General features: G+C 40.6%; 1 protein-coding gene across 1 annotated transcript in view; it reads right to left on the reverse strand.

Annotated features, from left to right (window-relative positions):
• The window catches only part of FBXO42 (F-box protein 42), a 46,654-nt gene extending 37,929 nt beyond the window's left edge, over window positions 1-8,725 (reverse strand). The window contains exons 1-2 of the mRNA XM_084243004.1: window positions 8,461-8,725; window positions 5,479-5,595 (exon numbers count right to left, since the gene is read on the reverse strand). Of these exons, the coding sequence (XP_084099130.1) occupies window positions 5,479-5,595; window positions 8,461-8,710 (367 nt within the window). The 5' untranslated portion in view covers window positions 8,711-8,725. The remainder of the gene's footprint in view (window positions 1-5,478; window positions 5,596-8,460) is intronic.
• Window positions 8,726-14,726: the final 6,001 nt, after the last annotated feature.

The raw sequence follows: 14,726 nt of genomic DNA on the forward strand, positions 1-14,726 counted from the left end.
CGGCGCCGCAGAGGCCACGGGCAGCTTCGCAACCCAGCGCTCAACCGCTGCGCCACCGGGGAGGCCCCTATCATTTTTCAATTTAAAACATGTTTTTGTGTTTCCTCAATTAAATTTCTCAAAAACCCTGTGGCAGAGATAGAATTTGTCATATACATTTCACAGATGAGGAAATTGTGGGTCAGAAAAGCCAAGGAACATGCTTCCCAAGACCAACGTTCTCCTTTTGCATGCAGCCTCCTTTATACAGGTAATTACAATTTTTAAAAAAGAAAAAAGACAGTAATAAGCAATAAGCAAAAGGTATGAAGAATGTGTTATGGGAGCACAAGCAGATGAAAAAAAAAGAGCTTAATCTCCTTGGTGGGGAACTTGAGAGTAGTTTGTGGAGGTGGCTCTTGGCTTTATCTCTGAAATAGGTCTTAGAGAAGAGGACAGTTTCAGTCAGTTAACACAGGGGAATGCTATAGGGATGAACAAGTCTAGGGATGAAAAAGAAATGGGAGGGAAAGAGAGAAAGAAAATGAAATCAAGGCATCCAAGCAAAGCCACGAAGTAGGAAAGACCAAGACATAACCAGGAGTGTCGTGTGGGTGGAGTCTGTCTATGGAAAGGTACTTGGTGAGTCAGGCTGAAAGCAGGGCCTTGAAAGCCCACAGGAGTGAAAACTTGTACATGCAGTGCAGAAAGGCTGAAATTTTTTTGGCAGAAAAATGACAAAGTTGGTTTTATGTTTCAGACTTGCAGTGTCTGCCAACAGGGGCTCCTGTTGCTATGGGCACAACTAGCATCCCGGCCCGTGCATGTAGTCCTCGCCAGTCAAGACAACGTGCAGTGACCTTGCATGTTTCCAGACGCCCTAAGAGGTGCACTGTCCCCAGTTCTAGAGATGGCTGCCAATGGTGTCTGGTTTAGACAAAGAAAGGGGAAAGGCCAGACGACCATTCAGAGAAGATTCAAGAAAGATGAACCAACTAGATTATAAATTTGAGTAATGGGAAAAGAAGGATATAAGAAAAACTACAGAGACAAAACAGAATCAGTAGGACTTGGCTTTTGTTGTGAAGCAATGGAGAGGAATTAAGGATAAACCCAAGATTTCAGGCTTGTGTAACTGAGAGAATGATGATGCCATTAACTAAACTAGGGAGAGGAGAAAATTGGGGGTGGGGAACTTCTGAGGTCCACTTGTAGCTGACTCAATATGAAATATCTGTACATCTAGATAGCGATAGGAGCAAAGAATTAGAAATATGGACCTCGAGCACATGAATGAGGAAAAAAAAAAAACAACTGAGCTTAAGGGAAGCGCACTGAGCAGGAAGAGAAAGAAATGTAAGGAATTTTGAAAGCCCTGTTCCCTTATCATCAGTCCTCTCCAGGTGGCCAGTTACATGACATACAGAAACAGATGGAAGGAATCAGGAGCGAGATCAAGGGGCGACAGAGAGAAAGACCATCCAATGCATGCTTTCATGGATTTCAAGTGAGCATATGAAAAAAAAATTAAGTAAAAAGAGGTATCAGGCCCACCACCCCCTGAGCTTCTGTGAGCTTACACTGCCCATGGCCTCTTAGTTTCCCCTTCAAGCAACTGCCTCTATTCTGTGGTGATTTTTTTTTTCCCAAAAGCCAGTTAACTAAAAAAATTGTTTTCCCTCCCTTATCAGAGAGTTGAACTGTTACTATAATTATTCACCCCTGAATATTTCCTATTCTGGCTTCTATTTACCCAGATTCATTTAATTTCCCCCACTTAGGGTTTTAAAACTGCTTGCTTCAAAAATGTCAAAAAAATCTTCAGTTTTTAGAAACCTGATCTCTACAGCAGGTCTTTGAGTAACATGGTTTCATTCAATAATGCCTTGACATAATGTCCAAGAGAAAAAAAACAGTACTTGCTGACACTGAAGGAAATGACATTTCTTGAAGACCTGCTTTCATTATATATCATTTCACTTACAGTCACAGTTTCAAAAACCTATGGATGACATTCAGGACTTACTGTACTACTTATACCAATTTTCTGTCAGTAACTGAAGTCACCTTCCTCAGCAATAAATACTGGATCCAATACATAATTGCATTCAATAGTCTCAGCAAGGATTCATTTAAACACCTATTCCAGGGATTGTCAAAGTGTGGTGTGTGGGTACCTGAAAACATGCAAGACTCTATCAAAACTGTTTTTATAATTATAATAACACTACTGCCACTACTATAATTACTAATAGCAGCAGCAGAAGAAGGGATTAATAATGCAAAAGAATGCTGGTGAAACCACTGTGCATGAATCACAGCAGGGGCTCATCTATCTTGTCACCACGGCATTCTTTACTATCACATACTCAGTTTAAAAAAAAAGCAAACAAAACTACCCATGATTTCACAGATCCCCTGAAAGGGTTTCACAGATGCCCTCTTCCTCAAATGAATCACATGGTGAGATCCACTGCCCAATGGAGTTTACAACAGCACAAGTTAAAAATTGCTCCTGGAAGAAAATGGGAAACACTGCAAAAGTATGACCTGTTCATCGGATCTATTTCATAGGCAATGATGAGTCATAAAGATTTATCAAACTCTCCTCTGGATATGAAAATATAGAGTATTCATATGTTGTGGAGTTGCCAGCCTCCAAGATGGTCCCCAGTGAGCCTCGCTTCCCCATGTGACCAATAAAATAGACCAGAAAAGATGGCATTCACTCCAGAGATCAGGTTGTAAAAGACACCTTGGTCTTAGTATCTGTCTCTGTGTCAGATTTGTCATTCTATGGAAAGCCAGCTGCCAAGAAGGGAGCAGCTCTACAGAGAGGTCCCTGTAGTAAGAAGATGAAGCCTCCCGTCAACAAAACTGGTGTGAGCTCAGCAGTAGACGCCCCGGGCCAGCCAAGCTTTCAGGTATCTACAAAGTGGCTGATAGGTTGACCGCAGTCTCATGAGAGACCCCAAGTCAGAACCTCCGAGCTAAGCCACTTCTATTCCCGACCACAAGGAACTATGCGAGATAACGAATGTTCAAAGTAAGTTTGGTAATTTTTATGCAGCATGGATAACCAATACACTCTCCTTCCACTCAAGAGTTCAAAATAGAGTACACACACACACACACACACAGAGCCTATAAGCTAACAATGAAAGACAATGTGAGTGAAGTGCCAAATTAATATTCCAAACAATACCTATGTAAGCTTGAAGGGGAAAATTTTTTTCAGTGGGCCAGAGTTGAGAAAAAGTTTAATGAAGGAGCTAGAACTCCACCTATGTCTTCAAGGAGAGGCAGCCCCCTGCTAAGTGTTTGGGCTACTCTGAGGGGGAAGAGAGCAGTACAGGTAAGTGGCACCTTGCTAAAGAAGAAAGATGTTGAGAAAGTAGGGAAATGAAATGGCAAATTCAGACAAAGATCAAATTCCAAATGTAAGACTAAGGTTAGATTTTATCCTGCAGGCAGTAGACAGGCTGTGAAGGGTTTTTTTTTTTTTTTTTTTTTTTTTTTAACCCTTTGCACTCTGCTGTCCCCTCTCAGGGGACATCGGAATTTTAGCATATCTCTCGGATGTCCCCTCTCAGGGGACATTGCAATTTATTAGTGATTACGGGAAATTGAGTTATTTCAAAGCAACTTTTTGAGACATGCATGTTTCCCCGAAGTTTTATCTTGAAATGGCACAAGAAATTATATCAAAATATCGTGAAATTACTAAGATATATACAAGAAATGTCAGCGGGTTTTGTGTCGGACGAGAACGTGAGATGCGTGCTCACGACAGTCCGAGCACTTCGCGACGCCCCTTGAAAAGAGCGATAAGGGGAGTTTGTAGAAGAAAGGTCGGTTTTCGAACATAGTGCACACTGTATAGTGAGATATATAATTACAAATAAACAAGTCTACATCTGGAGGAAAAGATTTTCAAAGCTGAGCTCGTTTTGATTTGAAGCTTCGAGCAGTGCACACAGATCTAACAAGGAGAAAATCGGAAAAGTGATTCTTTTCTTAGTGAATAAATTGTTTGGTGAAAGCTATTTTGGTAAATATCATCTTGTCAGTTAGTAATAACAATTAGAAATTTTCAACCCATGCATTTATTCATATTTTTTATTAGAACAATGGCAAAGCGTCCAACCACGAATGAGTCTCATGACACAAGTAGTAGTGAAGATGAGCTCCAGATAGACCTCTATACAGACATGTCAAACATGCACAAATCAGCCTGCAATGCATATTGGGGAGTGTTACAAAACTTATCATACTGTACAAAATTATAAACAAAATATTTTTTTTTGCAAATATGCATTCCTCGATGTCACCCAATTCATATAAGTCCAATATCATTATAATATGTTACTTGGTTCCAAAATTATACTAAATAATACGAGGGTCTGTAAATGCACGTTTCCACTGCAAAGTAGCGTCGAGTACCTGGTAGCCAATGTCCAGAATGGTTCGGAGTGCAAAGGGTTAAGATTTATTTATTTATTAATACAAGCACTGGATATAGTTAGAAGTGCGGGAGGGTGAGAGAATTCACCAGAGCCAGAGCAGGGAGCAAAGCAGGCAGAAGGACCGAAGTACACTGCTGAGGGGAGCAGCGGGCGGCAGGAAAGGTCTGCGCGCCATGCAGGACCCTCCTCCAGTGGCCGGGGAGCAGCCGGGGATCGAACCAGCGCTGCAGAGGCTGCGGGCAGCTTCGCAACCCAGCGCTCAACCGCTGCGCCACTGGGGAGGCCCATGTGAAGGCTTTTAAACAGAGCAGTAATACAATAATTAAATCAGCAATTATAACAACTTCCCCCTACCTTAATGAACTTTCGTTATGTAAAACCACTAATAAATACACCTTTATTGGCCTAAGATTGATTGCCTCTCAGACTCACTTTGATGAAGGTAGTATATCAATCACTAATAGAATAAAATGGTGTCTACAAAAATCAATTAAAAAGAGTTAATTCCAGAATAATTCAAAAACTCTAAATTATGTCTACTTTCCAGAACATTTTATTTATAATATTACTACTTATATTTGTATTTTAAAATCAATACCCTTCATGTTCAGAATTTTTGTATGGCCCCAGTCAAACTCAGTGTTTCCTGAATACAGGCCATGTTAAAATAGTCACCCTCAGGCTTAGTGCTGAATCCTTGCTACCCCCTCAGCAGGGGCTCAGGAACACCTGCGGTAACCCTGGCCTTCGATTCCTCGCTCATAATATCAGACGTCTAAGGACAACGCTCTGAGCTCTTCAGAGCAGAGATAATAGGGGGAAAAAATGATGAAAAAGCAGAATATAAAATTACACCAAAATGCCTACAACATATTTAGGCTCATGCTCTTCTATAATTCTGAGTGTAATATTATTATAAACCCTCACCTTACATTCTCTTCATTAATGAATCAGACAAAATACATGCCTCCAGAGTAGCTTTTGGAAATCTGACCAAAGGCAGGGTGGGATCTGCTTTCACAGTAACACTTACTGTGTGAGAAGCGCTGAGTGATGGGGGTTCCAGGATAAGGGTATGTCCGACTCTCCCACTGAATGTTTCCTTCTTGGACAGCTTTGATGAAACCATGATAACACTGGTGGGCTACACCTAAGACAAAAATAACAAATGCCTCAACCAGGACACTTCACTTGTGACTTAAATTACTAAAACTGTCATCACTTTTATAAGACATAAGTTTCCTTGAGGAAGGTCAAATTTCTTTGATTTTTCATTTTTAAAAAATATTTTTATTTATGAACACAAGAACTGGGGTGTAGGCCAGAGGTGCATGGGGTAAGAGGATTCACCAGAGACAGAGCGAAGAGCAGAACAGGCGGATCTACTGAGACACACTGCTGAGGGGAGCAGCGGGCAAGACAGGAGAGGTCTGCTGCACAATGTGGGTCAGCTCCCTGGTCGAGGATCAAACTCATGCAGCAGTGGCTGCCAGTAGCTTGATAGCACTGACTTTAACCCCTGCGCCACCAGTGAGGCTGCTGATTTTTCATTTAAAGAAAGAAAAAGTATCATTTCAAATCCTTTCATTTTACCAAGGTTCAGGAAGATTAAGGTTACAAAATTAACTCACACTCTATCTCTGCTCCCCTTCACATCATGTGGCAATACATCAAGATAATTAATATTATTTACTCCAAAACAAAGGGACTGGAGATCATTTAGCACTGCAAGAAAGAGTATGGTGTCTAGAATATAACAGGTGTTCAATAAATATCTAGCTAAACCATGGCAACAGAGCATTCTCCATGTTTAACAAAGTGGTAATAATTAGCTTACACTGGGCTATGAAATAATTCATAATTAGGAACTGTTGTTTCAAAGTGAAAGATTTTATTATAATGGTGGAAAATGTCATTAAACATTTGTACAAGCCCATAGAATGTGGCCCTCAAAAGAGCAAAATTTTGAGTACAGCCACTTATGTTACCTTTTGAAAGAATGTACGTTCTTGAATTGATGCTACTTTAGTGAATCCTTAAGCAGGATCATGGTACATTTGTTTTCCCACAATGATCACTATCCCTTGGTTGAACTCACAGTTAAGAATTGAAATGTTGGGCCTGGTGGCGCAAAGGTTTAAGTTTCAGCAGTATGAAGCTATCGACAGTCACTGCAGCATGAGTTCGATCCCAAGCTAGGGAAATAACCCACATGGAGCAGCAGACCTCTCCTGACTAACCGGCTGATCCCCTCAGCAGTATATTTCTCTCAATCTACCTGTTCTGCTTCCCACTCTGTCTCTGGTACATCCTCTTACCCCCCACACCTCTGGCCTATACCCCAGTTCTTGTATACATAAATAAAATACATCTTAAAAAAAAAAAGAATTGAAATGTTAAGAAAAAGACCTGGCCATGATTAGTGTATGACAGTACTGCTAATTATTCACTGGTAAAGTAAGTATTACATATCTGCAATGTTGAATTGAAGGAAGGCAATAATGAACAAGAGATAGATATATAATGATTGAAAGGAAAAAAGCTGACTTGGCAGTGATGTCCCCTAGAAGATCCAACACTATGAGTTTGGATTAAGTATCCCCCCCCCACCCCTCTCTCTCAGAAAAAAGAAAAAGAAAAAAATGACAAGAATGCCAAATAAAACCTATGAATAAAGTCACATATTTGATTAGATCAGTCCCTCATCTGTGGTTCCTCTACCTCTATTTTAGAAGTGAAATAATTAATTTCCACACTTTAGGGAGTCAATCTTCCCTGAAGATCCAGTCCCTCAGCAAAGGGGAGCACAGGCTGTGCATTACCAGTACTGCAGTTATGATAGGCACGGGGCCAGCAAGCATTTCCAACACTGCTGGTCCTCAGCCCTCCAGGTGGGACTCTAGGCCATTGCCACCCTACTCCCATGAGAACAATCCTGGTGTAAGGAAAAGGTTTAAAATATTCTGATCTAAAGGTTTTTCTCTCTCATATCTCTGACTGTTTCATTGCCAGGAAAGAACAGGTTGGTACAACCCTTGCTTTTATCAAAGATTATTCCACTGGCCTAGTCACCTTCAGTCAAAAAATGGGTCCTTCTCTCTCCTGTCTCGCCTGCTGCCCCCTCAGCAGTGTACCTCAGTAGATCTGCCTGTTCTGCCCTGTCTCTGGTGAATCCTCTCATCCCCCATACCTCTGGCCTACACTCCAGTTCTTATATGCATAAATAAAAAAAAAATTTTTTTAAAAATGGGTCCTTCATTCCTCAGTGGAATGAAGCCATTAAACTGTTCTCTTAATTAAAAATATAGTCCAACTAGTAACCTCAACATTTAGCTAAAGTTGAAATCTTGATTAGAAAATGGAGAAGGGGGAAAAGGAGAAATTGACTTTAAAACGTGAAAGACATGTGCCTGGCCCATGCTCAGAGGCAAAACCAGGCAGTGCATGCCCTGCCAACCCCACATGTGCCCCCATGCGCTGCTCTAAAGACAGGAAAAGAGCTTCATAAAGAGCAGAACAAGGGCCTCCCTAGCCCCACAGGGGTTATCGCCAGCCATTGCAGCAGGAGTTCGATCCCCAGCCAGGGAGCTGACCCATATGGAGCGGCAGACTCTCCTGTCTTGCCCGCTGCTCCCCTCAGCAGTATATTTCAGTAGATCCGCCTGTTCTGCTGCTCCCCACTCTATCTCTGGTGAATACTCTCACTCCCCACACCTCTGGCCTGTACCCCAGTTCTTGTATGCATAAATAAATAAATCTTTTAAAAATATATTTACAGAAAGAGACTCCTCATTCTAAAACCGAAAATTACAACAAATACTATAGTATGAATTCAAGCTGTTTATAACCCTACCCAGGATAAAGAGAAGGCAAATGCCCCAGTGTTGATGGTTTAACACTAAATTTGAGGACTACAATAAATTTAAGAGGGAAAAGAGAAAATGAAATTGGGAGCTTAAACATAAATCAAGCAAACTTTAAATAAATAACAAAACCATCCCACTTTCCACAGTACCTTTGATAAGTCGATACCACTGTTTGCAAACAAGGGCTGCAGTTTTGTGTTCCTGGTAGGGTGAAAGAAAGGAGAGGATATACTCCAGTACTTCTTCTGGCAGCTCAGACATGGACCTATTATGCCTCGTTTCCTCAACCTCCAATACTGGGTGAGGCTCCTCATCTTGCTCCATTGTCCCTTCCAGTACAGTCTCTTCTTGGTCCACTGCCATGAAACTGTCATCTTCACTGTCTGAGGAGCTGGCCATGACATTCCACTTGTCAGCTATATGGGAAAGAAGCAAACATCAGTAACTCTGAAATAACTTGGGCACGTACACCCAAACTATTCATGATCTCTTTTAGGCCTTGCATATGACATCGGCTCTTCAGCAGTAACACAAAATTGTGAGCTACCTTAACCTGACACATTCCTACAGCTTTCTGGTTGCACATTTTCTCTCCACTGCAAACCAGAGTGATGGCTCAATTCTGATACAACCATAAAACTGGGACACCTGCTTTCCAACAACTATTCTAACTCAAGGATTGGGCCGGAAAACAATGATTCAAAACTTCAGGTTCAGGAAAACTAGCCCTGGATTCTGTAAAAAGTAATAAGAACAATCTGGAGATGTGGATTTAGTTTTTCTAGCTTTTACATAACACAATTCACTTAGGATAATAATGGCTCCAAGAATAGGCTTAACTTGCGAAAATAACAAATGTAGGGAAATATTTGTAATAGAAACATTATAATGGATCCAGGCAGTTCAAATGCCCATCAACAAATTGAATGAATTGTGGTACATTCATACAACAGAATTCTAAACAGCAAGGAACCACAGCTACACACATGGATAAATTTCTCAAACATAACACTGAGCAAAGGAAGATGTTTTGCATGACCATACTTATACCAAACTAGACAAAAATAACTTTCTGTTGCTGCGAGAATAGTGGTTACCTTTGATAACCTCTGGGAGGCTCCTGGGGTACTGGTAAAGTCTCTTTATTGATATTGGTTATACGGATGTGTTCAGCTTGTGAAAAATTCACCAAGCTGGATATTAAATACTTAATGCAATTATCTTTTTTTTTTTTTTTTTTTTTGTGGGACCCTCGCTGGCGGCCGGGGAACAAACCGGCGCTGCAGAGACTGCGGGCAGCCTCGCAGCCCAGCGCTCAACCGCTAGCCACCAGGGGAGGCCCTCTCTATTTTTTTTAAGACTTAATTTTTGAAATTTACTTATGCATACAAGAACTGGGGCATAGGCCAGAGGCGTAGGGGGCTGGGAGGATTCACCAGAGACAGAGTGGGGAGCAGAACAGGTGGATCTACCGAAATATCCTGCTGAGGGGAGCAGTGAGTGAGACAGGAGAGGTCTGCTGAGCCATGTGGGTCAGCTCCCTGGCCAGAGACCCAACACATGCCGCAGAGGCTGGCGAATGTTTGATAGCTTGACAGCACTGAGACTTTAACCCCTGCACCACCAGGGAGGCCCCCTTAACACAATTCTCTTAAGTTCACCAAAATCAGTCATTATCACTGGTTACTTCTAGTGGAGACAGTTTGAATTTCTTCTGCTTATCTATATTCCCTGTATTTTCAGGAAGAGCACAATCTATTAAAACACACAGAGAAAGGCTGGCAATTCATTTATACCAGTTCCCAGATGTTTCAGGCAAAGCTTGAGTAAAAACAGTTAAAATACAGGAAACTGGGTAACTTATGTAAGAAGTTTATAACAGGTTAGAGTCTCCAGAAGCAGATGTTAAAACAGCTTTAGGAAAACAAATGGCTTACAGAAGAGAGCTCTTGTGAGAAGAGGAAGAAGCAGCATTGGGCAGGAGCTACCAGAGCTCAGAAGCAAGGGTGGCCAGTTAGAGGACTCTAGTATTGGGGAGCTTTGCTCAGCCATTGGCAGAGGGCTGCTCTGGAAGAGCATGACCTTGTTTCCAAAACTAAGGCCAACACTAAAGGGACTAACAACTTTAGCTACGCACCTCTCATATGGGCAGTAAGTTAATTTTGTTATTTTTAATACACCTATTCATTCCCCTTGATGATACCCACCCCACCCTGATTATTCTCTGAGCTACCCCCACAGTACAAATCTGCAGTCCCTCCAGCACTGATGAAAAGAATAGAAAAATAGGAGGAGAAGTATGATGTTGAAATATACTTGAGGCTGTGAGAAAGAAATCTCCCACCTCATCTCTACCACTCCTGTAATTCATATACTGATTCTCTGCATCTTCAAAACTGGAAGAATGATGGATCACATGAAGGAAAATGAAAACATAAATCAAAACTCATGAAACTGCTTCTTGGATAATTTATCAGATTTATTCATAATACTGAAATGAGTCCTAGCAAAGTGGCTGTCAGAATCTTGATGATAATGAGCAACTGGCAGCTAAGCGGAAGTAGTGGAATAGTCTAATTTCCCCAAAGTAGAGAAATATAATAGATTTACTGAAAACAGTATAAAAAGACCCTAGATAGTCACCCTTCCCCCATTTGGGTGAACTGTTTTTCTGAGTTTTCACTTGCTGCAGGGAGGCATTGTCACTCCCAGACCTAACTCCTTCCCTGAAAATACAATAACGTGAACTATGAAACAAGTTACAATTTGGGGGCAAAAAGGTGTCTTTTTCTACTGAAAAAAAAATTTTTTGTTATTAATTTCCCATATTCTTTCCATTTCAAGTTAACATTTCTCATCTCTCACTGGCTATCTTCCCTAATTTACTGACTTTCCCAGGTTTAACCCCCACCCAATTCTGAAATTCACCAAAGAAAAGAGTAAAAAGAAACAGATTCCCTGAATCTGGCTGCACCTTTCACATGTGAGTAAAATTTAAGCATCTCAAATACAGTTGTCTACTTACACAACATCCTGACAGCTTGTGAGCCTAGGATCTGCTTCATAACAGAATCAATGAAGGCTGGGAAAGGTTATTTATATTACCATTTTTTTTTCCCAAGCAAAATAAATGTTACTCCCTTTCCAAATCTCCTCAAAGCACAATTAACAAATCTAAATGAAGGGACTCACACTTCTGTAATACCCAGCTTTAAACAATTCTCACCATTCAATGGCTTTGCAGCCCATAAAGCATCAAAACTCCACGCCCCTGAGGGCAAGTCTGCTAACTTGGGCACAGTGTAGATGCCAGTGAGAACACAGGGATGGGCCCCAAAGCAAGTCCCCTGTAATTACATGCCCGGCGCCAATTTGCACAGCCCTTCATTTTCATTTCCATGATCAGGTAATGAAATCATCACTCATCATCCCAGAGATTATAGAGGCATTCTGACAGCTTTTTTTTTTCCATGCCAAAAGAAGTCCTACAGAACATTTCACAGTAAGCATATTAACTCGATGAACATGGTTTTCATGAACTCTTTAGAAGAGATCTTCCTCACCCTTCACTTTTGTTAGGCCTTCTTAGTATCCCCAAAGTGACTGAGTTTTTGGGAGAAACCACAAACTGAAGTCAACTTACTGGAATTGATAGCTTCGTCTTCCCCTTAGAGGGACGATCTCTCTGACACCTCATCTTGAGGGTCCTTTCCCCATTCATCCTGTAAATGTGGAGATGGTCGCTAAAATTCCTTTTTGCCCTCTCTTTCCACTATCTTTTCTCCTTAGGTAATCACATGGTTTCAGAGTAAGCACTAAGAGAATGACTTACTAGATCCTTGAGTTTGCATTTGATTAGCCTGGCAAAATGCAGAATTAAACATTTGTTCAAAAGGAAGGACGGACAGAGGCGGAGGCAGACGGACAGCGGTATGGGCAGACAGCAGACGCATGAATCACTCCCAAACTCACCGCTAAGCCTGATTCTCCCGACCTGCATCTCCCCATTTTCATATTTTCAATTACCTTCTGAACAGCTGACATCAAACTCATACTGAGTATTTTTCCCAGCAACCTATTTATTCCCTTTGTTTAGTTGCAAAATCTAAGTCATCTTTTAATTTTCCTTTTCTCTTTCTTCCTACATTTTATCAGTTGTCAAGTTTCTCTCACAGCTCCCCCTCTACAATTGCCCTGCAGACCCAAATCACCTCTTAACTAAGCTACTGCAATAAAAAGGATTAGTGTTTTTCCCACTCCCTATTCTCCAATCTATCCTTTTTTTGCCTCAGGATTAACATGCAAATCTGCATCCAGAACTTTCATTGAGTCCTCAGTGCCTACTCTTTAAAACTCCAGGTCTTAGCAATGCTTTTTTATTCTTTCCACAGTAGTTAATTATCTATCAAGAGAAACCATTTCTTAGCTCAAATGTTCATGTTTCATAGCTCAGGGACACAGGTCAACGACAAACTTCCACGGAAGTCAAGTCAAAGAAATCCTTTACGTCTCAAGATCACTTTGCACTCTGAAAGGTACCAGCTTTCTTCATCCCTTCAGAATCTTTCATGAAATCATAAAAAGAAAAGTTGCGTATGCCTCTGTCTTGGTTCAGCCACAGCAAACTTAAAGAAACCTGCCGCACCTGGGGACAGAATGCTACTCCAACAATATGAAATCACAGACACTTGGCCAGAAGGCTTCGCCTTTGAGGTTTCAACATAGCACTAGATGTCATTGTAGCTATTCTCAACACGGATATCCTTCCGTAGTAAAGGAGAAATGAAGAGTCTAGCATTATTCTTTTGGCGTTCACTTCTATTTTTCATTGCAGTAAAAAATAAATGTAACATTTTAATCATTTTTAAATAGGTGTTTTCACATCATGTATCCACCACCATTGTCCATCTCCATAACTTCTTCATCATCTCCAATGGAAATGCCATACCCATGAAACACTAACTCCCAGTCTCCCTCCTAAGGGTGCTTACCAACCACCATTCTCCTCTCTGTATCTATGAATACCACTACTCTTGGTGCTGCATATAAATGGAATCACACAATATCTGTCTTATTTTGTCCAGCTTATTTCATTTAGCATAATGTTGTCAAGTTTCATCCATGCTGCAGTATGTATCAAAATTCCATTCCTATTTAAGGCTGAATAATATTCCACTGTATTTATATATTATATTTTGTTTATTCATTATCCACTGATGGACATTTGGGTTGTTTCCACCTTTTTGCTACAGTGAATAAAGCTGCTATTAACATGGGTGTACAAGTACCTGTTTGTGGCTCTGTTTTCAATACTTTTGGCTATATACCCAGAACCAGAAGTGCTAGGTCATTTTGATAATTCTGGAAGCTTTGAGGAACTATCTTCCACAGCAAGCATGACATCTTAAAGTCATCACAATCTGGGTCTAACCTCACTTTCTGTATGCCCTCCCCAATCCAAGCTGGTCCTCTATCATTTAGCTAAACAGAATCTCCATGAAGCCTCTTCCTTCCTACGGTAATGATCCTGTGCCCTTGTTGCTCTGTCTGTGGTATATTGTCACACATGCAAATCTGTCTATCCTTTGGGGTTGGCTTAAGCACCACCCACTCCTGAACACCTTCCCTGATTTCTCCAACTAAACAGAATCTCTTTTTCTGAATTCCCTTATTTTCCTTTTTACTTTCTACCATATGTAATAATCATGCTCATCTTTCTCAGCAAGTATGGGCTACTTGTCCAGTTCATGCACAAGGAACAGACAATGGCAAAGGACTAAAGATAAAGCATAATTCAACTTTTCCAATCAAGTTAAGGACGGTCAAGGAAAACTAAACTATAAATGGTAAAATCATTCATAAAAATGTTATGTCATCATTTTAAATGTACCTGCCAGATGACCCAAACATTCCACTTCTAGGAATATATCTGAATTAAACTTGGCACAATTTGCAGAAAGGATATTCAACACAGTGGTTTTTACAGGAAAAAGAAAAAAAGAAACAAGCTACATGTCCATTCACAGTGAAGCATAGAAGCAAGTTACAATATAACCAAAGTCCTAAGCAGGTGCTAAAGGGAAGTAGATCTATGTGGACTTTTTAATACTCTACAACATATTGTGAAATTTAAAAAAACACTTCTGTCAAAATTGTGAAAGAGAATTTTTTGTAACAACAGAAAAATTTTCATTTCAAGTGGCTAAAAGTTGTTATCAATGACAGTTTGTAAAAGGAATTCACTTACGTAAATCGGTCACACAAACATCTACTCTGAATTTCTTAAAATGTCTCCCTAATTTCAGAAAATCCAAGTTGGTTCTGATTTTAAATGTAAAAATGCATACTTAAAAGTAGAATAAAAGATACCAGGGGAGTTTACTATTCATGCCAAAAATAAGTAACTGGCAATTTT

Source organism: Talpa europaea (genome assembly GCF_964194135.1).
Source record: "Talpa europaea genome assembly, chromosome: 9".
Taxonomy (NCBI): Eukaryota; Metazoa; Chordata; class Mammalia; order Eulipotyphla; family Talpidae; genus Talpa; species Talpa europaea.